This window comes from Acipenser ruthenus, chromosome 1 (assembly GCF_902713425.1).
Source record: "Acipenser ruthenus chromosome 1, fAciRut3.2 maternal haplotype, whole genome shotgun sequence".
Taxonomy (NCBI): domain Eukaryota; kingdom Metazoa; phylum Chordata; class Actinopteri; order Acipenseriformes; family Acipenseridae; genus Acipenser; species Acipenser ruthenus.
The window spans coordinates 119,808,180-119,834,510 of record NC_081189.1 but is presented as its reverse complement, the minus strand read 5'-3'; the positions used below and the strand labels follow the sequence as shown (position 1 = coordinate 119,834,510).

Genomic DNA, 26,331 nt, shown 5'->3' with positions numbered 1-26,331 from the left:
AGCGGGGTGCTTGTTAAACCCCGAATGAGACTGAGCGGGGTGCTTGTTAAACCCTGAATGAGACTGAGCGGGGTGCTTGTTAAACCCGGAATGAGACTGAGCGGGGTGCTTGTTAAACCCTGATAAATAAACAAAAAAGATAATAATAATCCCAAAACAGTCAGAACAAACCAGATAATCCAGCAGCAAAAAATAAGATTCCTCCCCATCAGGGGATCTCACCCAGTTCTTCCTTGGTCCTGTAGAGCTTGGAGTTTCCAACCAGGTAAGGAGACAAAAAAGTGATGATTTGGATATTAAATGGATTAGTCACCGTTGTTGCTCTTAGGATAAAAATAAACAATTTGAATGATGTGGATAGTTTCAATTTGGCAGGAGTTTAGATAACTGGTTACTTTCAAACTGGAAAATGGCAGATTAGAAAAAATACACTGTTTCTAACAACCAAAAGATTATTGCTTCCCGGTCTCTCCTTTACAGACCAGCAACCACCTTCTTCAAAAAATCCTGCACCTTCCTCCAAACACTCTGCATCCACAAAAACCACACCCAAAAAAGAATCACCCCAGAAAAAGGAAGCACCCCCTTCCCAGGAAGTAATAGCCATATTTAAAGAGCTCCCAATTAAGATACTTAAAGACATAATGATAAATCAAGCTCAATAAGCCCTTTGCCAAGGCAATTAGCAAAACACCAATTAGAACTTCCATGTGGAAATTAAGGAAAAGATCATTCAGTTAAAACAACAAGAGAGAGACCAGTGCAGAGATAAACCCCTTACCAAAAACTGACAGTAAATTGATATAGCTTCACCTTATGAATCTGAAAACCCCACCTTTAGAAACAAGGACAAAATTACTTATTTAGCAATTGAATAGAGAATTAACTTAACCTGGCCAGGTATTCTGATACTCAATTAAGACCAACAGGCAGCAAATTACTTATGCTGCATTCATGTAGCTAGTGCTACAACATTATTTTTTACATACAATCACCCATTTATACAGTTGGGTTTTTACTGGAGCAATCTAGGTAAAGAACCCTTTTCAGGTTATTATTTATTTATTTCTTAGCAGACGCCCTTATCCAGGGCAACTTACAATTGTTACAAAATATCACATTAATTTTACGTACAACTTACATTATTTATTTATTTTTTAACATACAATTACCCATTGATACAGTTTTTTTTTTTTTTTACTGTAGCAATCTAGGTAAAGTACCTTGCTCAAGGGTACAGCAGCAGTGTCCCCCACCTGGGATTGAACCCACGACCCTCCGGTCAAGAGTCCAGAGCCCTAACCACTACTCCACACTGCTGAATAAAAAGAAACAAACACTAAATGCCACTGTAACAGGGCTGTACAGTGTTTTGTTTATTTATTTTTAGAACAGGGTCTCCCCCTCCGCCCCTGTGCAGTTTATTATTTTGTATTTGTGGTTTATTATTATTATTATTATTATTATGATTTAGTTATTGTGTAAATATGACGGCGAGAGCCGTGCGCCGGGTTTAATATTGTTATGGTTTATTGTTTTATAAATTTGACGGCGTAGCTGAATGTTTGTTTTTGTTTCATACTGTTTGGTAGTGTGGATAGGAAGCCCCATCCACTACTATAAAAACCTTGCGCAGAAGGTGGCCATCTCCTGAATTAAGTGATTAATTTGTTGCTAAAATCGGGAGATGGTCACGTGCATATGAACCTGCACTGCTCTCAGTTCCGGGTGGGTGTTCAGAGGAGGAACCGGAGAGCAAGAGGAGAGAAAACTAAACTAAAAAGACTCCAGGAGCAGTGACAGCAACTGCCCAGCCTGACCTGGGATCGTATTATATTTGTGTTCGTGACTTGTTTGGTTTGAACACTTATTTTGCTCTGTGAGCACTGTGTTTTGTGTTTAAATATTTTATTTATTTTTGTATTATTTAAATAAAGTGCATCTGCAGTACTGCCTTTGTGTTTCCCTTCCTGCTTCTGGCCTGACGTCACCACTCGTCCACTCTGTCACAGACACAAACAGATGTTTTTTCGGTCTAAAAGAATGAAGAAAAAAAACGCAGCAAAATAATCCAGAAAATCTAAACCAAGCAACCAACCAAGCAACCACCCAACCACTCTCCTGAACCAGGCACCCCCACTGCCCTCAATATTAAAGGAAACCAAATGCTCCAGTTATAAATCAGAATTAATGTTTTGGTCTCACTTATATTTTTCTACTGTGTTCCACAAACTAACTAACCTGCTTATTCAATATTGCAAACTCTGCGTGCCCTGCTCTCCGTGGCAGAACAATAATCTAGGGAAGTGAAGTCCTGCTTTCGTTACATTTCTTGAAACTGCATCAACATAATTAATAGCAAACTTAACTTGAGGGGAGCACATTTTTTAAACATATTTAATAAGATCGGCTAGTAACAGGGAGATTTAAATGACCTAGTTTATTTCTTTTTTACTCTATACTTACGGCAATTAAAAAAAAAAACACCCATGCACAATGTCACAACTACCATTAATTCTGCCAACAATTGACAAGCAACCAGTAGACCCTTAAACTTAGCAATATTACCATAGTACAGCTAAATAGAGAGCGAAAAAAAAAAAAACATCTTTCAAACACAATTGTTTATGTTTTGGAGGCAGTCAGCCTGAAATGGATTTCAGCAAAACAAGCAATCGGACACAGGAGGTCACGTGAAAGGGGTGCAAATCAATATAGGTTCAGTCCTTCAGTCTGCTCCGATCCAGGTCTTCCCAGGTCCATGTTTTCCAGTTCTGCACAGCAGGAATTACAACACATTGTGAAGCTTGCACCTCACACAACACAGCTGTATTACCTGCATGATTTATAATAATAATAATAATAATCCGGCATGGGGCTGCCTGCGTCAGATGGAGGGATGCAGACCACTGCAAATGTGAGAGTCCAGCCAAGCCCGGCGTGCGTGCAGGATGAGCCCGGCGTGCGTGCAGGATGCGCCCGGCGTGCGTGCAGGATGAGCCCGGCGTGCGTGCAGGATGAGCCCGGCGTGCGTGCAGGATGAGCCCGGCGTGCGTGCAGGATGAGCCCGGCGTGCGTGCAGGATGAGCCCGGCGTGCGTGCAGGATGAGCCCGGCGTGCGTGCAGGATGAGCCCGGCGTGCGTGCAGGATGAGCCCGGCGTGCGTGCAGGATGAGCCCGGCGTGCGTGCAGGATGAGCCCGGCGTGCGTGCAGGATGAGCCCGGCGTGCGTGCAGGATGAGCCCGGCGTGCGTGCAGGATGAGCCCGGCGTGCGTGCAGGATGAGCCCGGCGTGCGTGCAGGATGAGCCCGGCGTGCGTGCAGGATGAGCCCGGCGTGCGTGCAGGATGAGCCCGGCGTGCGTGCAGGATGAGCCCGGAGTGCGTGCAGGATGAGCCCGGAGTGCGTGCAGGATGAGCCCGGCGTGCGTGCAGGATGAGCCCGGCGTGCGTGCAGGATGAGCCTGGCGTGCGTGCAGGATGAGCCCGGCGTGCGTGCAGGATGAGCCCGGCGTGCGTGCAGGATGAGCCCGGCGTGCGTGCAGGATGAGCCCGGCGTGCAGGATGAGTCCGGCGTGCGTGCAGGATGAGCCCGGCGTGCGTGCAGGATGAGCCCGGCGTGCGTGCAGGATGAGCCCGGCGTGCGTGCAGGATGAGCCCGGCGTGCGTGCAGGATGAGCCCGGCGTGCGTGCAGGATGAGCCCGGCGTGTGTGCAGGATGAGTCCGGCGTGCGTGCAGGATGAGCCCGGCGTGCGTGCAGGATGAGTCCGGCGTGCGTGCAGGATGAGCCCGGCGTGCGTGCAGGATGAGCCCGGCGTGCGTGCAGGATGAGCCCGGCGTGCAGGATGAGCCCGGCGTGCGTGCAGGATGAGCCCGGCGTGCGTGCAGGATGAGCCCGGCGTGCGTGCAGGATGAGTCCGGCGTGCGTGCAGGATGAGCCCGGCGTGCGTGCAGGATGAGCCCGGCGTGCAGGATGAGCCCGGCGTGCGTGCAGGCTGCGCCCGGCGTGCGTGCAGGATGAGCCCGGCGTGCGTGCAGGCTGCGCCCGGCGTGCGTGCAGGATGAGCCCGGCGTGCGTGCAGGCTGCGCCCGGCGTGCGTGCAGGATGAGCCCGGCGTGCGTGCAGGATGAGCCCGGCGTGCGTGCAGGATGAGCCCGGCGTGCGTGCAGGATGCGCCCGGCGTGCGTGCAGGATGAGCCCGGCGTGCGTGCAGGATGAGCCCGGCGTGCGTGCAGGATGAGCCCGGCGTGCGTGCAGGATGAGCCCGGCGTGTGTGCAGGATGAGCCCGGCGTGCGTGCAGGATGAGCCCGGCGTGTGTGCAGGATGCGCCCGGCGTGCGTGCAGGATGAGCCCGGCGTGCGTGCAGGATGAGCCCGGCGTGCAGGATGAGCCCGGCGTGCGTGCAGGATGAGCCCGGCGTGTGTGCAGGATGAGCCCGGCGTGCGTGCAGGCTGCGCCCGGCGTGCGTGCAGGATGAGCCCGGCGTGCGTGCAGGATGAGCCCGGCGTGCGTGCAGGATGAGCCCGGCGTGCGTGCAGGATGAGCCTGGCGTGCGTGCAGGATGAGCCCGGCGTGCGTGCAGGATGAGCCCGGCGTGCGTGCAGGATGAGCCCGGCGTGCGTGCAGGATGAGCCCGGCGTGTGTGCAGGATGAGCCCGGCGTGCTTGCAGGATGAGCCCGGCGTGCGTGCAGGATGAGCCCGGCGTGCGTGCAGGATGAGCCCGGCGTGTGTGCAGGATGAGCCCGGCGTGCGTGCAGGATGAGCCCGGCGTGCGTGCAGGATGAGCCCGGCGTGCGTGCAGGATGAGCCCGGCGTGCGTGCAGGATGAGCCCGGCGTGCGTGCAGGATGAGCCCGGCGTGCGTGCAGGATGAGCCCGGCGTGCGTGCAGGATGAGCCCGGCATGCGTGCAGGATGCGCCCGGCGTGTGTGCAGGATGCGCCCGGCGTGCAGGATGAGCCCGGCGTGCGTGCAGGATGAGCCCGGCGTGTGTGCAGGATGAGCCCGGCGTGCGTGCAGGATGAGCCCGGCGTGCGTGCAGGATGAGCCCGGCGTGCGTGCAGGATGAGCCCGGCGTGCGTGCAGGATGAGCCCGGCGTGCGTGCAGGATGAGTCCGGCGTGCGTGCAGGATGAGCCCGGCGTGCGTGCAGGATGAGCCCGGCGTGCGTGCAGGATGAGCCCGGCGTGTGTGCAGGATGAGCCCGGCGTGCGTGCAGGATGAGCCCGGCGTGCGTGCAGGATGAGCCCGGCGTGCGTGCAGGATGAGCCCGGCATGCGTGCAGGATGCGCCCGGCGTGTGTGCAGGATGCGCCCGGCGTGCAGGATGAGCCCGGCGTGCGTGCAGGATGAGCCCGGCGTGCGTGCAGGATGAGCCCGGCGTGTGTGCAGGATGAGCCCGGCGTGCGTGCAGGATGAGCCCGGCGTGCGTGCAGGATGAGCCCGGCGTGCGTGCAGGATGAGCCCGGCGTGCGTGCAGGATGAGCCCGGCGTGCGTGCAGGATGAGCCCGGCGTGCAGGATGAGCCCGGCGTGCGTGCAGGATGAGCCCGGCGTGCGTGCAGGATGAGCCCGGCGTGCGTGCAGGATGAGCCCGGCGTGTGTGCAGGATGCGCCCGGCGTGCGTGCAGGATGAGCCCGGCGTGCGTGCAGGATGAGCCCGGCGTGCGTGCAGGATGAGCCCGGCGTGTGTGCAGGATGAGCCCGGCGTGCGTGCAGGATGAGCCCGGCGTGCGTGCAGGATGAGCCCGGCGTGCGTGCAGGATGAGCCCGGCATGCGTGCAGGATGCGCCCGGCGTGTGTGCAGGATGCGCCCGGCGTGCAGGATGAGCCCGGCGTGCGTGCAGGATGAGCCCGGCGTGTGTGCAGGATGAGCCCGGCGTGCGTGCAGGATGAGCCCGGCGTGCGTGCAGGATGAGCCCGGCGTGCGTGCAGGATGAGCCCGGCGTGCGTGCAGGATGAGCCCGGCGTGCGTGCAGGATGAGCCCGGCGTGTGTGCAGGATGCGCCCGGCGTGCGTGCAGGATGCGCCCGGCGTGCGTGCAGGATGCGCCCGGCGTGTGTGCAGGATGCGCCCGGCGTGCGTGCAGGATGCGCCCGGTACTCTATAGGTTGAACCTTCACTTTAGAACACTTACCGACTTGTTATCGAAATGCTTATAGAGCGTCTGACCGCTCTAATTTGGATACCTGGGCATCAATGAAGCGATCTATTTTCTGTCGGGAAAATCTTTCCATTGAATACACACTAAGAACGAAAAAATCAGTGTCCAATTCCCTACATACCAGTTTTTATGGTACACTCAGTAATCGGAGTCTCTGATAAGCAGCGCGCATTTTAAATGTTTCCAGTCAAATCTCCCGCACAATCATCTGAACATTAGGGACGTTATTACAAACTACAGTACTACTTTAGAAAGCTAACGATTGTTTTAGTAAAAATGCTGACGAAGACAGCTGACAGCAAAAATAGAGCGTTTGTGTGATTCATAATTGTACTGGATGCAGAGCTCCAGAAAAAAGACGGGGGGAGGACGCGATATACTCGGGCACCGTGGTGATTGAAGGCGGGGGGAGGACGTGATATACTCGGGCACCGTGGTGATTGAAGACGGGGGGAGGACGAGATATACTCGGGCACCGTGGTGATTGAAGACGGAGGGGACGCGATATACTCTGGGACCGTGGAGATTGAAGACGTGGGGAGGACGCGATATACTCTGGGACCGTGGTGATTGAAGACGGGGGGGGGGGACGCGATATACTCTGGGACCGTGGTGATTGAAGACGGGGGGAGGACGCGATATACTCGGGCACCGTGGTGATTGAAGACTGGGGGGGGGACGCGATATACTCTGGGACCGTGGTGATTGAAGACGGGGGGAGGACGCGATATACTCGGGCACCGTGGTGATTGAAGTTCTGATGACATAAATCGGAAGGAATATAAAAAAAAACATGCGTGAAAATTAGCCGAAAAATAACCAAACTACCAAAGACAACATTAACCCGATGGGTGGTTTCAAAACAATTACCTATTAAATGTTACCTCAAGTTCAATGTACAAATAAAACAGGAGTTCTTATTTGTTTCAGAAACCGGTACTTTAAAATTTCGGACTTCATCTCTGGCAATAATCCTTCCAGGATCCTTCAAGAAGCTGCTTGATGAGATTCTGGGATCAATCAGCTACTAACAACCAAACGAGCAATATGGGCTGAATGGCCTCCTCTCGTTTGTAAACTTTCTTATGTTCTTATGTTCTTAACATATTCCAATAGTACAGCGGGGGAGGTACGGGGCTTCACTGTTACCAGGACAGAACTCCCTACTGTAACAGCACTGTTACCAGGACAGAACTCCTCACTGTAACAGCACTGTTACCAGGAGAGAACTCCCTACTGTAACAGCACTGTTACCAGGAGAGAACTCCCCACTGTAACAGCACTGTTACCAGGACAGAAATCACTACTGTAACCAGGACAGAACTCCCCACTGTAACAGCACTGTTACCAGGAGAGAACTCCCCACTGTAACAGCACTGTTACCAGGAGAGAACTCCCTACTGTAACAGCACTGTTACCAGGACAGAACTCCCCACTGTAACAGCACTGTTACCAGGACAGAACTCCCCACTGTAACAGCACTGTTACCAGGAGAGAACTCCCCACTGTAACAGCACTGTTACCAGGAGAGAACTCCCTACTGTAACAGCACTGTTACCAGGAGAGAACTCCCCACTGTAACAGCACTGTTACCAGGAGAGAACTCCCCACTGTAACAGCACTGTTACCAGGAGAGAACTCCCTACTGTAACCAGGACAGAACTTCCCACTGTAACAGCACTGTTACCAGGACAGAACTCCCTACTGTAACAGCACTGTTACCAGGACAGAACTCCCTACCCTACCTCTGACCACAATCTCCAGTGGTGCAGCCCAACAGAAACTTCAACCCAGCCCAACTGCAGAGGTCAGTTTGCTGACAAGAAGAGCACGGGATCCCAGCTCACTGGATTTCAGTCAGCTCTTCAGTCAAACCCAAAGACTGCAAACACTTGGGAAACAGCAGAGAGCTGCTGCACATTCCTCCATGGAGCGCGCTGCGAGAATAATTCAGCTAATCTGCTACCCACATCAAAAAACAAACAGGAATTGTTTGACAAGAGCCGCACCTTGGGTTTGCACACATATGCTGCAGGTGAACTGGCGCTACCTTGTGCCAGGATCCAAGTCAGCCCTTATAAAAGCTTAGCACAGTGTTTTTGCAGTTGCCCCACCCTGCCACCCCATGCCTTAGTGTGATCCATTCTGTTTTTATTAGGAGTTGAATGAGGCACACCTGAGCTTATTACCTATACACTGAGGGTAATCAAGCTTGTATCCAAACCTGGAATGGGGGAAAACTGCTATGCAATAGGAGTCTTATTTCCATCCCTGGAATCACAAGTCTGTGCAAGTGCCACCAGGTGCCATGAGACTGGTACAGATAGTTTGGCGAGAAATAGGCCCTTGGTCGCCATGACAATTTGAGGTTATAAATAATGAAATGGCCTGGTCACCATGGTAACACGATAAGTTTGGAGGGAGACAGCTCTCCCGAATTCCTAAGCCTGGAATAGGCCTCAGAATAAATAAGAGAAAGCCGAGCATGGTTGCAGTGTGATATCAACATCTCAGCCAGCAAAAAAAGGGAAGTTGCACAGAACATCCTTAACCAACAGCTCCAAACATGAATGAATAAGGTCAGAGAAAAGGGAGGGTGCACAGAACATCCTTAACCAACAGCTCCAAACATGAATGAATAAGGTCAGAGAAAAGGGAGGGTGCACAGAACATCCTTAACCAACAGCTCCAAACATGAATGAATAAGGTCAGAGAAAAGGGAGGGTGCACAGAACATCCTTAACCAACAGCTCCAAACATGAATGAATAAGGTCAGAGAAAAGGGAGGGTGCACAGAACATCCTTAACCAACAGCTTCAAACATGAATGAATAAGGTCAGAGAAAAGGGAGGGTGCACAGAACATCCTTAACCAACAGCTCCAAACATGAATGAATAAGGTCAGAGAAAAGGGAGGGTGCACAGAACATCCTTAACCAACAGCTCCAAACATGAATGAATAAGGTCAGAGAAAAGGGAGGGTGCACAGAACATCCTTAACCAACAGCTCCAAACATGAATGAATAAGGTCAGAGAAAAGGGAGGGTGCACAGAACATCCTTAACCAACAGCTCCAAACATGAATGAATAAGGTCAGAGAAAAGGGAGGGTGCACAGAACATCCTTAACCAACAGCTCCAGACATGAATGAATAAGGTCAGAGAAAAGGGAGGGTGCACAGAACATCCTTAACCAACAGCTCCAAACATGAATGAATAAGGTCAGAGAAAAGGGAGGGTGCACAGAACATCCTTAACCAACAGCTCCAAACATGAATGAATAAGGTCAGAGAAAAGGGAGGGTGCACAGAACATCCTTAAACAACAGCTCCAAACATGAATGAATAAGGTCAGAGAAGAGGGAGGGTGCACAGAACATCCTTAACCAACAGCTCCAAACATGAATGAATAAGGTCAGAGAAGAGGGAGGGTGCACAGAACATTCTTAACCAACAGCTCCAAACATGAATGAATAAGGTCAGAGAAAAGGGAGGGTGCACAGAACATCCTTAACCAACAGCTCCAAACATGAATGAATAAGGTCAGAGAAGAGGGAGGGTGCTATCAGAATGAATAGCAACAACTAACAAGCGTAAGAGCAAGAAGAGCAGAGAGCTCCCAAGAATATTAAACCGCAACACCCCAGAATTTGGTTAAAATTGTGAGAAACTTTAATAATACAAAAAGGACGTAAAAGACAACTGGATCGTCATCAAAGAAAGAGGAAAGGTCAACGAATACTGAACCAATAAATTAATGAGCTGGCACTGGTCAAATGTACAGCAAGAGATTCCCACCAGACACCAAGCGAGTCTGACCAGGAACACAGAGAAACTCTACAGCAAGAGATTCCCACCAGACACCAAGAGAGTCTGACCAGGAACACAGAGAAACTCTACAGCAAGAGATTCCCACCAGACACCAAGCGAGTCTGGAAGCACAGACACACCCTGCATCGACTCGGACAGAACTGGAAGCACAGACACACCCTGCATCGACTCGGACAGACAGACCTGGAAGCACAGACACACCCTGCATCGACTCGGACAGAACTGGAAGCACAGACACACCCTGCATCGACTCGGACAGAACTGGAAGCACAGACACACCCTGCATCGACTCGGACAGACAGACCTGGAAGCACAGACACACCCTGCATCGACTCGGACAGAACTGGAAGCACAGACACACCCTGCATCGACTCGGACAGAACTGGAAGCACAGACACACCCTGCATCGACTCAGACAGACAGACCTGGAAGCACAGACACACCCTGCATCGACTCGGACAGAACTGGAAGCACAGACACACCCTGCATCAACTCGGACAGACAGACCTGGAAGCACAGACACACCCTGCATCGACACACACACAGATATCCTAATTACCTGTTACATTCATGCTATTTGCATATTGATTTAAGAACATTGCTATGATTATAGAAAGACAAATATAAATGTTGATGGATGCCTGCTTTTACGTATAATTGACATGTCCCATTGAAGCAGAAGTATTACCTGAATACTATCCAGTGCTAAACTTCATGTACTCATTATTGTAACACTAATTAACTTTTACTTTTGTACTGTATTACTGAACACCTTGATAAAATGTATAGACTATATAACCATGCTGTGTATTACTGTGTATTACTGAACACCTCGATAAAATGTATAGACTACATAACCATGCTGTGTATTACTGTGTATTACTGAACACCTCGATAAAATGTATAGACTACATAACCATGCTGTGTTGTTATTGTTCGACTGGGTTTCAATTTCTGGATCTTGAGTTGGAGTGCCATGACATGACAGAGATCAGCTAGTTACTCTTGACTAGGTATTGTAAATGTGTTTACCTTCCTACAGGTAGAGTTAAAGACACACACTACCGATTGCCCCACCTGCTTCTGTGTGGCTCCAAGCTGGAATATCTCTCAATATTACATGGAAAGTACCTAGAACACCACCTTGGATAAAAGGTGGTGTTCTAAAAAAGCTGACCTGCACGGCTGCGATGTAAAAACCAAGCAACACGACTTCCTCTGTCTATATGTAGTGTAACTTTAAAGAAAGACTATCCCAGGATAACAAATACACAGTTTCAGCATCTCATATCGAGACAAAGTGAAAATGCAGGCAGTGTTAAGTGAGCTCCTCACTCTCCAGGGCCCCAGCTGAACTCCTCACTCTCCAGGGCTGTACCTCAGCAGACCTACATGGGGAGACACTGAACTGAACTCGGTGCAAAGCACAGGAGTGGTGGAGTGCCCATGAACTTCAAGCCCAAGCTTCGTACCTCCCAGTGACCCAACAAGACTGGTACCGACATCCAATTACAGCAACACCATGGGGCTGCACAGTGAGCTGCTGTAACAAACACCCTGCAACCCCAAACACACTACAACCCTGCAACCTCAAACACCCTTCAACCTCAAAACAACCTGCAACCCCCAAACACCCAGCAACCCCAAACACCCTGCAACCCCAAACGCCCTGCACCCCTGCAACCTCAAACACCCTGCAACCTCAAAACAACCTGCAACCCCCAAACACCCTGCAACCCCAAACACCCTGCAACCCCCAAACACCCTGCAACCCCCAAACACCCTGCAACCTTAAAACAACCTGCAACCCCAAACACCCTGCAACCCCAAACACCCTGCAACCCCAAACACCCTGCAACCTCCAAACAACCTGCAACCCCCAAACACCCTGCAACCCCCAAACACCCTGCAACCTCAAACACCCTGCAACCCCCAAACACCCTGCAACCCCCAAACACCCTGCAACCCCCAAACACCCTGCAACCCCAAACACCCTGCAACCTCAAAAACACCCTGCAACCCCCAAACACCCTGCAACCTCAAAACAACCTGCAACCCCCAAACACCCTGCAACCTCAAAACAACCTGCAACCCCAAACACCTAGCACTCCCAAACACCCAGCAACCCTGCAACCCCAAACACCCTGCACCCCCAAACACCCTGAAACCCCAAACACCCAGCAACCCTGCAACCCCAAACACCCTGCACCCCCAAACACCCTGAAACCCCAAATACCCAGCAACCCCCAAACATCCAGCACCCCCAAACACCCAGCACCCCAAACTCTCTGCAACCCTGCAACCCCAAACACCCTGCAATGGAAAGATGGAAAGAAGACCCATTCCATAGCAGCTTGATCCATTCCAGGATTTACTATGAGCTTGATTAGCCACAGTGTGTATAGATAACAAGCTCAAGTGTGCCTTATTAAACTCCTAGTAAAGCCAGGAATGGATCAAACTGCAATGCAACTGGAGTCTTTTTGCCATGCCTGAAGTTACCTGTACAACAAGTTTGTGTGGGTCTTTAACTCAGGTGTGTCTGACTGAGCTCACACTAAACGCTGGAATTTAAAAATGAAGGAACCGAATACACTGTCATTTGGGAGATTCTGGCTTATCACACACAAGCATGAATATGTATTACTTAAACTGCCGCTGTGCCGCTTATAAAACAAAGGGAGTCCAAGCTCTGTATTGCTAATACAGAAATATGTAACCCGAGCATCCCTACCTACTTCAACTGATACTAATATCTTAAAGAAATGTATTTCACAGCTGTCAAACTACGGCTAGATGAGCGTCCATAATGCACATTACAATGCGCCAAACAAACCCTTACCTTAAAAACATCTGAGAAGAATCCTGCCCCGATTTTCTCGCAGTAGAAGTCGTCTATCCTGGCCAGCGTGGACACGGCGCTGCGCAGGGCGCGGTATGAGGAGGGCCTGGGGCGAGTCGGTCCGGTCGCGCCCGGGACAGGTCCGGTAATGTCGCCATCCTTCTCGTCCAGCTCGGTCTTGTCTGTGCGCGCCCCCGCTCCAGGTATCCGCTTCTCATGATCCATATCCCCAGTCCCAGGAGCCGCACTCAATGTGTAATCCAAGGTAACTGTCGCTTTACATTCCCCTTCTACAAACTGCAACCACACGGTTCCCCCACAAAGTTAGTAACGCTACCACGAGTTGGAGGGAGAGTGAAAAAACTTTTTTTTTTTTAAATCGGATACACAATTCCCCCTGTGCGTCACACGGATAAAGGTAACATTCCTTTTAAATAGATCTCCGCGTGTGTAGCACTGCCATGCAATTCACTGTCCCTTCATTCACCTGTCCAACACAATGCAACACGTCTGGTGGGGTTTCCCGCTGCTCAGCAGGATCCTTTCAGTTTCAGGTGTGGAACCGATTCATTCCTCAGGGTCTGTCTGTCCCATTCATTCACGCAGACACTATGACATACAACGAGATATATTTTATTTATGTGCACTGCCGGGGTCATCCATCAAACCGAGCTGCGATGTAGCGTGCCGGTCGCCGGTCGAACTAAACCCGTCACGCCATGCCTCCATCACCGCCTGCGCCTCTTCAAACCACGGGGCTGATACCAATTCGCGTATCTTTCAGTGCCGCTGCCAAGGAATAATGGAATTCAGTTTGATTATGGGCTTATTTATCTTGTGATTAAGGGCTTATTTATCTAGTGCCGCTGCCAAGGAATAATGGAATTCAGTTTGATTATGGACTTATTTAGTCTATTTATCTTGTGCTAGGGTAGGTGATATACAATCTCATAAGAGGACACTGTACTTTAGCTATGTACTGCAGCATTAACAGATACTGCGTTTTCCAAGACCTTGCCTTTTATAATACAATGCAACACTGGTTATACACACACAGGCATACCCCCGGAGACAGACAGACAGACAGACAGACTGACTGACTGACGATGGTCTCCACAGCCCCACTCTCCTCTTTGTATCTCTTATATGATGAGCCTTCCTGCAGCTACCCTGGCCCGCACTCACGCAATGACACAAGAACACAATATAAGGACACATTTGTAAACTGATACTGTGTGTAGTTTCTGCGCCCCGGCGCCTCTGCATGCGCTGCCGACAATAAATAAAAAATGCATGCTTTAGAGGACTACCGAGCTACAAACGTGAGACACATTTACAAATATATATCTATGGCGTCGCTCGCACTGTCACTTATTATTATTATTATTATTATTATTATTATTATTATTATTATTATTATTATTATTATTATTAATAATAATAATAATAATAATAATAATAATATCAGATCTAATTGTCACATTGTGCAGACTACCGGTATAATACTTGATAAGCGTGCATTGTGTGTGTGTGTATATATATATATATATATATATATATATATATATATATATATATATATATATTACATCTACACCCATGTGCTCTACAGTCCGGTCTGCAGATACTATTCAATTGTTTACTTTGTGTGTTTTTTACGGATTAGTATTATTATTTTCTTCTGTGGGTCGACTCAGCTGCGCTCACCTGGTTGTGGGTGATTCAGCAGGTAAACACGCTATCACCTCCGCGTTATAATCCTGAAATGCGCTGCCCCAGGTAGAAAACTCTCAACGCCTTTATCTGCTGACGCCGCTGCTTTCTGTATTGGCGTTTCCACAATAACAGAGCGCCGTGAACCGCGCTTTTTTAATGTTTGATTTCTTCTTCTTCTTTTCCATTAACAGTCTAGCGGGACTGCATCCTGTACAAATCCGCCCCCCCCATGCCCGGTGGTATAGCTCTCGGTTATCCCGGTGTCGGTCCGCCAAGCTTCCTCTTTACTCGGTGCGTCTGTGCCAGCTCGAGTTCTTATTGGATTGCGCATCTGAACTGGGATCGGGGAGGGATTATCCGGCCACAGCCTGAATCTCATAACCCTGTGTGTTTGTGTCTCTCTGCGGATAATGCATCGGTCTCAGTGGGTTGGCAGCACCTGCAGAGGTCGCGCAGAACAGCGATAGTACGGCTTCGGTGTTTGCTGTATCTTCTGCACATTCAGTGCGTGTATAATTTGTACACTGTAGCGGTATAATCGGAGGGGTATAACCGCGAAAAAAGTGTAAATCGTTTATCCAAGACCTTTAAATATCCAGTAATGCTAAATTTAAAAATACGATACAAGAAACTTAACAAATTCTGCAAAAAAAGAAAAAATGACTGTTAGGCATGGCTTCTTTATATTTGAATCATTGTCACCGTTTGTCATTGGATTCATTTATTTAACGTTTATTTTACTATTTCAAAAATAAATAAATACTGCAGCATCTCCAATTACAAATATATGGTTTTTAATACGTCCAGTTCAACAGTACTCTACCCTGTTATTTCCTGTATGTATTGCATTTATTTGAATGTGCACTGAAGAACGTGAAATAACAACCAATCGTGCGTTGAGTTATTGAATACTCTATGTGGAGTTTGTGTACCCCTACGTGAGCTTCTGAAGGTTCTAAAGCAGGCATGTGAGTGCAAGTGCAGTATGTTCTAATACAGCCTCCAGCAGACCTGATGTGGGAACCGGCCTCCCATCACTGGCCTGCCTCTGCCACTGATTGCATCAGGAAGGGAGACTGAGTCAGTGATGTCAGCAGTGCTCAGCTACACACAGCCCCTGATCAGAGTCAGCGATGTCAGCAGTGCTCAGCTACATACAGCCCTGATCAGTCAGTGATGTCAGCAGTGCTCAGCTACACACAGCCCCTGATCAGAGTCAGCGATGTCAGCAGTGCTCAGCTACATACAGCCCCTGATCAGAGTCAGTGATGTCAGCAGTGCTCAGCTGCATACAGCCCCTGATCAGAGTCAGTGATGTCAGCAGTGCTCAGCTACACATAGCCCCTGATCAGAGTCAGTGATGTCAGCAGGGCTCAGCTGCATACAGCCCCTGATCAGAGTCAGTGATGTCAGCAGGGCTCAGCTGCATACAGCCCCTGATCAGAGTCAGTGATGTCAGCAGTGCTCAGCTACACACAGCCCCTGATCAGAGTCAGCGATGTCAGCAGTGCTCAGCTACATACAGCCCCTGATCAGAGTCAGTGATGTCAGCAGTGCTCAGCTACACACAGCCCCTGATCAGAGTCAGTGATGTCAGCAGTGCTCAGCTACACACAGCCCCTGATCAGAGTCAGTGATGTCAGCAGTGCTCAGCTACACACAGCCCCTGATCAGAGTCAGTGATGTCAGCAGTGCTCAGCTACATACAGCCCCTGATCAGAGTCAGTGATGTCAGCAGTGCTCAGCTACACACAGCCCCTGATCAGAGTCAGTGATGTCAGCAGTGCTCAGCTACATACAGCCCCTGATCAGAGTCAGTGATGTCAGCAGTGCTCAGCTACACACAGCCCCTGATCAGAGTCAGTGATGTCAGCAGTGCTCAGCTACATACAGCCCCTGATCAGAGTCAGTGATGTCAGCAGTGCTCAGCTACATACAGCCCCTGATCAGTCAGTGATGTCAGCAGTGCTCAGCTACACACAGCCCCTGATCAGAGTCAGTGATGTCAGCAGTGCTCAGCTGCATACAGCCCCTGATCAGAGTCAGCGATGTCAGCAGTGCTCAGCTACATACAGCCCTGATCAGAGTCAGTGATGTCAGCAGTGCTCAGCTACATACAGCCCCTGATCAGAGTCAGTGATGTCAGCAGTGCTCAGCTGCATACAGCCCCTGATCAGAGTCAGCGATGTCAGCAGTGCTCAGCTACATACAGCCCCTGATCAGAGTCAGTGATGTCAGCAGTGCTCAGCTGCACACAGCCCCTGATCAGAGTCAGTGATGTCAGCAGTGCTCAGCTACACACAGCCCCTGATCAGAGTCAGTGATGTCAGCAGTGCTCAGCTACATACAGCCCTGATCAGAGTCAGTGATGTCAGCAGTGCTCAGCTACACACAACCCCTGATCAGAGTCAGTGATGTCAGCAGTGCTCAGCTACATACAGCCCCTGATCAGTCAGTGATGTCAGCAGTGCTCAGCTACATACAGCCCCTGATCAGAGTCAGTGATGTCAGCAGTGCTCAGCTACACACAGCCCCTGATCAGAGTCAGTGATGTCAGCAGTGCTCAGCTACATACAGCCCCTGATCAGTCAGTGATGTCAGCAGTGCTCAGCTACACACAGCCCCTGATCAGAGTCAGTGATGTCAGCAGTGCTCAGCTACATAATGCCCCTGATCAGTCAGTGATGTCAGCAGTGCTCAGCTACACACAGCCCCTGATCAGAGTCAGTGATGTCAGCAGTGCTCAGCTACATACAGCCCCTGATCAGTCAGTGATGTCAGCAGTGCTCAGCTACATACAGCCCCTGATCAGTCAGTGATGTCAGCAGTGCTCAGCTACACACAGCCCCTGATCAGAGTCAGTGATGTCAGCAGTGCTCAGCTGCATACAGCCCCTGATCAGAGTCAGCGATGTCAGCAGTGCTCAGCTACATACAGCCCCTGATCAGAGTCAGTGATGTCAGCAGTGCTCAGCTGCATACAGCCCCTGATCAGAGTCAGCGATGTCAGCAGTGCTCAGCTACATACAGCCCCTGATCAGTCAGTGATGTCAGCAGTGCTCAGCTACACACAGCCCCTGATCAGTCAGTGATGTCAGCAGTGCTCAGCTACATACAGCCCCTGATCAGTCAGTGATGTCAGCAGTGCTCAGCTACATACAGCCCCTGATCAGTCAGTGATGTCAGCAGTGCTCAGCTACATACAGCCCCTGATCAGTCAGTGATGTCAGCAGTGCTCAGCTACATACAGCCCCTGATCAGAGTCAGTGATGTCAGCAGTGCTCAGCTGCATACAGCCCCTGATCAGAGTCAGTGACGTCAGCAGTGCTCAGCTACACACAGCCCCTGATCAGAGTCAGTGATGTCAGCAGTGCTCAGCTACACACAGCCCCTGATCAGAGTCAGTGATGTCAGCAGTGCTCAGCTACATACAGCCCCTGATCAGAGTCAGTGATGTCAGCAGTGCTCAGCTGCACACAGCCCCTGATCAGAGTCAGTGATGTCAGCAGTGCTCAGCTACACACAGCCCTTGATCAGAGTCAGTGATGTCAGCAGTGCTCAGCTGCATACATCCCCTGATCAGAGTCAGCGATGTCAGCAGTGCTCAGCTACATACAGCCCCTGATCAGAGTCAGTGATGTCAGCAGTGCTCAGCTGCACACAGCCCCTGATCAGAGTCAGTGATGTCAGCAGTGCTCAGCTACACACAGCCCCTGATCAGAGTCAGTGATGTCAGCAGTGCTCAGCTACATACAGCCCCTGATCAGAGTCAGTGATGTCAGCAGTGCTCAGCTACACACAGCCCCTGATCAGAGTCAGTGATGTCAGCAGTGCTCAGCTACACACAGCCCCTGATCAGAGTCAGTGATGTCAGCAGTGCTCAGCTGCATACAGCCCCTGATCAGAGTCAGCGATGTTAGCAGTGCTCAGCTACATACAGCCCTGATCAGAGTCAGTGATGTCAGCAGTGCTCAGCTACACACAGCCCCTGATCAGAGTCAGCGATGTCAGCAGTGCTCAGCTACACACAGCCCCTGATCAGAGTCAGTGATGTCATCAGTGCTCACCTACACACAGCCCCTGATCAGAGTCAGTGATGTCAGCAGTGCTCAGCTACATACAGCCCCTGATCAGAGTCAGTGATGTCAGCAGTGCTCAGCTACATACAGCCCCTGATCAGAGTCAGCGATGTCAGCAGTGCTCAGCTACACACAGCCCCTGATCAGAGTCAGTGATGTCATCAGTGCTCACCTACACACAGCCCCTGATCAGAGTCAGTGATGTCAGCAGTGCTCAGCTACATACAGCCCCTGATCAGAGTCAGTGATGTCAGCAGTGCTCAGCTACATACAGCCCCTGATCAGAGTCAGTGATGTCATCAGTGCTCACCTACACACAGCCCCTGATCAGAGTCAGTGATGTCAGCAGTGCTCAGCTACATACAGCCCTGATCAGAGTCAGTGATGTCAGCAGTGCTCAGCTACATACAGCCCCTGATCAGAGTCAGTGATGTCAGCAGTGCTCAGCTACACACAGCCCCTGATCAGTCAGTGATGTCAGCAGTGCTCAGTGTAGCAAAGTGTAGCAAAGTGTAATATAGCATGATAAAGCTCAGGTAAGCATTATACAGCCCAGAGAGGTATGGTAAAGCAGATTAAAAACACCACAGATCATGGTAAACTGGTAACTGCATAGACTACTCTGCAAAATGACTGTACTGTAGTAAGCGTTTTCTTTAAAGGAATGCATATTATTATTATTATTATTATTATTATTAATTTCTTAGCAGACACCCTTATCCAGGGCGAATTACAATTGTTACAAGATATCACATTATTTTTACATGCAATTACATTATTTTTTACACATTATTTTTACATACAATTACCCATTTATACAGTTGGGTTTTTACTAGAGCAATCTAGGTAAAGTACCTTGCTCAAGGATACAGCAGTAGTGTCTCCCAACCTGGGATTGAACCCACGACCCTCCGGTCAGGAGTTCAGAGACCTAACCACTACTCCACACTGCTGCCCACTACTCCACACTGCTGCCCATATCTTCCCCTTCCTCTATGCAGATGCTGAAAATCACAATCTTACTGTTAAATATACGTGTACTGTTCTTGAATATGCTCTGAAAGTAAGGTTATTTAGTTGAGAATGTAGTGTAATACAAAAAGAAACGTATAGTGAGAAGTCCTTTCTAATGTCATGTAATGTGTCTTGCTGGGCTGAACAGCTGCCCTCTGAACCTGACCGATCATGATGAAACTGCAGGCATGGTCCCAGGAAAGCCAGCTGTGGCCAGGCATTAATCTGCAAATACACAGGTACCGGATCTTATCATTCAGGAAGAGGAGCGCATTTTTGTTTCCAGACCTGATGCGCTGACCTTGATTTACAGCAGCTCCCATATACTGTATGCTTCAGCTTGTCCTCTGCTTGTGGATGGGGTGCCGTGCCTTGTTGCTGGTGTCAGTGGCTGCACGCCCACCCTTGCTAAGCCATGTTTTAACATAATCTTCAAAGTCTTTTTTTCATATGGGTCATCATGTGTAAACCACCTGTTATCAACATCTGCAGTTCAAAGTCAGGGTTTGTTGTGCATTTCAACCCTGGATGTAGAGCAGGACAGGACTGGGGCAATAGATTCAGTACCGACATGCAATATTGCAAACTTGAAGATGATCAGTAACAAAGGCTGGTAACATGGTGTTGGAAAACATGGATCGAGAATTGATTAGCAGTTTGCTACGCATGTGGACTGGCAGAGCTATACTGGTGTTCTTTTCTGAAAAGAAACTAATATTGCAGATAGCAGACTGTTTGGTTCAAATTGCATGTACTGCTAACAATTGATAAGAGACCTTGTGTCTACAAGCTTCTTGTCCAACATAGACTGCAAGCTAACAAGATAACAGTGCTATGGACCAGAAGGGGCCAGGCTCTAAGACTTTTGGGAATACAAAGCATAAAGGAGCTGAAAGGCTCCCAGGGATTGCCGTTGGACCCAAAGGTTCACAGGGAGAGTAAGAGATAATGCCACTGGACTCAAAGGGTCTAAGGCAAAATGGAGAGATAGTTACAAGGAAGATGACAAAAACCAGATGTACGGACCTTTTTGGGGCACCAGGGGTCTGAGGAATGCACTGAGTTCAGAGGTCGTCACACTAGACTACACACACAGACACACACACTAAGTGAAATATATGGTAACAGGATAATGAGTTGTACCTTTTCTATTGGTTAAGTGTCAGAGAAAGAGGAGGAGAGAGACACCTATGCAGAAGGGTATTTAATGTCATGCAACAATTGTAAGAACGAGCATTCTGTTTGTCCTGTACCTGGGACCAGACTCCCTGCATATTTCAATAAACCTAACAACTGAGTGAAGAAAAGGACTCTGTGCAGTTTCTTGAATCTACTTACTCACCATCCTTTTTTTTAAGTTACATCACATGGTTAGCAGAGGTACAAAGTAACAAAGGCTGTAGTAATGGAAACTGAAATGACATTAGGCTGCTTAATCAGCTTGCATCTTACACAGCACCCTGCACCGTGTGTTTATAACACACTGTTATATAAGAAGAATGAAACAGTATGATCGGAATGCAAGGCCATATAGAAAAACATGTATCTGCATAAGACATGATATTACAGCTCACAAATCTGTAACAGAGGTATTGCAAAGGGGGGTTGGTTATATTACATGGCATCACCTGGTGGATGGATGTTATAACTGATAATATTTATGAAGGTTAACTATTAATGTTACAAAATTAATAACAAGCAATATTGCCCACAAGTTTGTAACATGACGTTTTTTAACAATGGTGCACAATGAGTCTTGGAATAAGCACCTTGATAAATGTGTCTCATTGTGTCCTGTTGATGTTTTTAAACAGAGTATGAACAATATATAAAGAATTGAAATAGCAGTTTTTCTGTTGAATATTTCAAGTCATGAAGAGAGAATCACATATTAATATGTAGGAGATTGGAGCTAGTTGTACCTGGGGTAAGTTGTAACAGTCGCTCTTGATTTTGTGTGATGGATCACAATGTCACTACAATCTTCCATGTGCAAGCAGCTTAAAAGGAGCTGTGGTTTTGCTTTGCTTTTTATTTTACTTCTGTGTTTTGTAAATCCTGACGAAGGTGCACGGCACTGAAACGTTGATTTCACTTGCTCACTTTTTAATCTTGATGTTGGACAAATAAAAGGTACAAATATTTTGATGAACAGATCCTGAGTGCAGATACCCTTTGTTGTATATATGCTTAATTGATCCTGCACAGGATTCTAGCGAGTGGCATAAGCTATTGTACTTGAAGTTTTTTTTTTTTTTTGTAAACAAGATATTGAATGAAAAGTTACCAAAACGTCCACTGAATGGTAAAAACATATTTTTACACAAATTCCCATTGTGTCTCCCTATCAGATAATCAAACTGCTCTCTATGTGTGTAATGCAAGTGTATTGCCAGCTGCTTGGCACACTAACTTTCTTATAACACAGCACTGTGGTAAACAGGGATGGCAATAAGACTCCTATTGCATAGCAGTTTCACCCATTCCAGGTTTTTCTACAAGCTTGATTAGCTACAGTGTGCCTAGGCAATAACAAGCCCAGGTGTGTCTGATTAAACTCAAAGTAAAATGAGGAATGGATATGCAATGGGAGCCTTGTTTCCATCCCTGTGGCAACACAAGTGATGTAACTTAAAAAAGAGGATGGTGAGTAAGTAGATTCAAGAAACTGCACAGAGTCCTTTTCTTCAGTCAGTTGTTAGGTTTATTGAAATATGCAGGGAGTCTGGTCCCAGGTACAGGACACAGAATACTCGTTCTTACAATTGTTGCATGACATTAAATACCCTTCTGCATAGGTGTCTCTCTCCTCCTCTTTCTATGACACTTAACCAATAGAAAAGGTACAACTCATTATCCTGTTAACATATATTTCATTTAGTGTGAGTGTGAGTGTGTGTGTGTGTGTGTGTGTGTGTGTGTAGTCCAGTGTGACGACCTCTGAACTCAGTGCATTCCTCAAACCCCTGGTGCCCCAAAAAGGTCCATACATCTGTTTTTTGTCATCTTCTCTCCGTTCTGCCTTAGACCCTTTAAGTCCTAGTGGTATTATCTCTTACTCTCCCTGTGAACCTTTGGGTCCAACGGCAGTCCCTGGGAGCCTTTTAGCTCCTTTATGCTTTGTATTCCCAAAAGTCTTAGAGCCTAGCCCCTCCTGGTCCATAGCACTGTTATCTTGTTAGCTTGCAGTCAATGTTGGACAAGAAGCTTGTAGAAACAAGGTCTCTTATCAATTGTTAGCAGTACATGCAATTTGAACCAAACAGTCTGCTATCTGCAATATTAGTTTCTTTTCAGAAAAGAACACCAGTATAGCTCTGCCAGTCCACATGTGTAGCAAACTGCTAATCAATTCTCGATCCATGTTTTCCAACAACAAGCATTTCTTGAATGTGTTTATTTGTTATTGTAAAGATGAAACAGTAAGAAGCTTCAGGTTTGAGTTGCTTTATTATATTCCTTGACCACTACTATCCCCTTACTATGTTACAATCTTTCTGAGTGGTTCTAGGTCTGCTGTCCCAAGAGTAAGTTATTACATGGGTTTTCTTTAAACCCGGCTTTGAGCTTGTCTGGGTAACTCTAATGAGACCTGAGTCTGAACAGCCTTACTCCTTCTGTTACAATCCTGCATCTAACTTGTAACAAAAAGATACAGTAGAGGAAATACACAATGTACGGATACACTAGATCTGTTTTGCCAGAGGTCAAGGCACGTGAAAATAAAAATACAGATTCTAAATGTGTTCCTATCAGTCCAGTAATGTTATACATATTCTTAATAGTTTTCCGTGGATGTTGTTTTATATTATTTTGTAAGATGTGTTATTCTTGACAGAAGAGAATGTGTGGATGTGTAAGGACTTGCTTTTATGAGTATAACATTTGCTAAGATCATCACAACTTTAGTTAGTAATGGTAATTCTCTAATCCTTTACAATAATACCACATGCAGTATTGCAAGCAGGCCTAGTTATTATCAATGTAATACTATATTCTAGTAATGGAAAGCAATTCAGGAAAATCTTGCATAAGGACATGCCAAAAAAAAAACACACACGCAGCTTGGTGTTGCACTGGAGTCTTTATACATATTTTGACAAAAGGTTGTTGTTGTAGAAGTTATCAAAGCTGTATCAATTCAGAGAAAAAAAAAACCCCAAAACTTCTGTGCTTGCATTTAGTTTATTTAATCGCCTAGCTACGTGTTTAAACAAAGGAATTGTTATCTATTTCTCACCACTGATAATAAACTTGTGGCGTTGCACCTGCAGCGGCTGTAAAGAGCACAGCGTGTCCACCGCGATGCATGCAGGGCACGGAAGGCTCAGGTTCATACTCACCGTAAGCAGGGTGGCTTTATTCCTGTTGCAGCGCTGCTTCGCCCGGTGTCTCCGCGTCCTGGACCGGGTCTTCCTCGCCATCTTCACTTTCATTGTACCCGAGGGGAGACAGCCGCCAAGCAGGGCCAACCGGGTCTCACCGGCTGAAAACCCGCTTCTGCTGCTGTCTGCGGTCCAACTAGCGCGCAGGATACAACGCAGACGGGTAAGGTTCTATAATGGAAGTGAAATGGAAGTGGTTGATTTTAGTTAGGTAAAATAACTCTGGTTTGAATTTGTCATGTCACGAACCAGCAGAGTTATGACTGGCCGGTGAGAATGTAATACAGTGCTTCAGAATGTGTTGATTTTCTTATTAGTTTATTTTGTTTAATGTTTCCAGTTCCACAATAGTTATTGGGGGCTGCTAATAGCTGCACAATGCTTATAGAATATACTGTTTTACCCGGTGAGGTGCACCTCGCTGCTGGTAGACACGCTTTCTTCCCAGGTGTCCTGTGTGGAGGTGATCCAGGCCTCCATCAGCAGGATTGAGGAGGGGAGTCTGCTGGTCAATGCACTGGTGAAGGACAGGTTCGTGTTTGCAGTACGTTGCTTTGTCAGATTGCAGGGATGTAAGACTCCTATTGTATAGCAGTTTCACCCATTCAGGGTTTTATTATGGGCTCAATTATCTACAGAGTATAGTTAACACGCTCAAGTGTTTCTTATTAAAGTCATAGTAAAACCAGGAATGGATCAAACGGCTATGCAACACACGTCAAATCCCTGGATTGTTAGCACTTGATGAACCTGACTGTATTTCTGTTTTATGATAGTGATGTCCTAACTCTTTCCTCGCTCTTCACCCAGGTGATGCAGGGCTGTGTTCGTCAAACTGCTATGCTGAAGTACTATGCATTTACTGGCTTTATGAATACAGCCCAAAGAGTTTTACAATGCTGGTGTACAGTAATGCAGTCACTAAAAAAACATCTTCGACCCACACGCTTTGCCTTTACACAGCTGTGCGGGAGGAGGAGATGGCACATGGGCTTATATATGAAATTAGGAGTAGACGATTTCGCAGAAAACAGCGTGAACCCAAGTATAATCACATGCACTTATTTGCTTTATAATATGGTCCTCCCTGTTTATAGTGGGTATGGTGCTGTGCAGTGTACAGTACAGGTGTGCTATTGTCATGGTTTGTAGAGGTGCAGTGTACAGTACAGGTATGCTATTGTCATGGTTTGTAGTGGTGCAGTGTACAGTACAGGTGTGCTATTGTCATGGTTTGTAGTGGTGCAGTGTACAGTACAGGTGTGCTATTGTCATGGTTTGTAGTGGTGCAGTGTACAGTGCAGGTATGCTATTGTCATGGTTTGTAGAGGTGCAGTGTACAGTACAGGTGTGCTATTGTCATGGTTTGTAGTGGTGCAGTGTACAGTACAGGTGTGCTATTGTCATGGTTTGTAGTGGTGCAGTGTACAGTACAGGTGTGCTATTGTCATGGTTTGTAGTGGTGCAGTGTACAGTACAGGTGTGCTATTGTCATGGTTTGTAGTGGTGCAGTGTACAGTACAGGTGTGCTATTGTCATGGTTTGTAGTGGTGCAGTGTACAGTACAGGTGTGCTATTGTCATGGTTTGTACTGTAATACTCTTACAAGAAGCTAGGGGGAGATGTGACCTGTTATACTCTTACAAGAAGGAGAGAGAAGTAAGGCTGCTAAAGGTTAATAGTGATTTAATGATTGCATGTATGAATACAAGTGTGTTTTATTTTTTGTTGTTGTTTTTATCATGCATGCTGAACCTGGGCTGCCGCACATATTTAAATATTGTATCTATAATCTTTTAGAAAGAGTGATGTATGTTGGTCTTTGTGTTTTTCTTTTTTTTTTTAATCAATGAAGAATATATTAAAACACATGAAATTATGAATGTACAATGTTCACATGTTCACATGGCTTTTTTTTATTCATGCATGGATACATATATTCTGAATTGCATGAATCGCTCCCAGCAAGATGCATTTTAACAATCTAATTTGAAGACACACTTTTATTGTGGCTGGCTGTACTGGACTAGGAAAGGTCATGCACTGCTTACTATCTGTCTGTATCTGGTGGGTGCCTGTGTAACCGAGGCTGGGCCAGAGTCTTAACCACTATCCACTGTGTGTAACCAACGCTGGCCGTGAACCAGCGATCACGCACACTGCAAGCAAGAGTCTTAACCACTATCCACTACTGTGTGTAACCGAGGCTGGGCCAGAGTCTTAACCACTATCCACTACTGTGAGTAACCGAGGCTGGGCCAGAGTCTTAACCACTATCCACTACTGTGAGTAACCAACACTGGCCGT

The 26,331-nt window shown here is 47.9% G+C and overlaps 1 protein-coding gene across 1 annotated transcript in view; it reads right to left on the bottom strand.

The window, feature by feature from the left end:
* LOC117420572 (dual specificity testis-specific protein kinase 2-like) overlaps nucleotides 1-14,862 on the bottom strand; it is a gene marked incomplete in the record, with an annotated part of 56,940 nt that extends 42,078 nt beyond the window's left edge. The window contains 2 exon segments of the mRNA XM_059024016.1: nucleotides 12,832-13,620; nucleotides 14,539-14,862. Coding sequence (XP_058879999.1) covers nucleotides 12,832-13,056 — 225 coding nt within the window.
* Nucleotides 14,863-26,331: the final 11,469 nt, after the last annotated feature.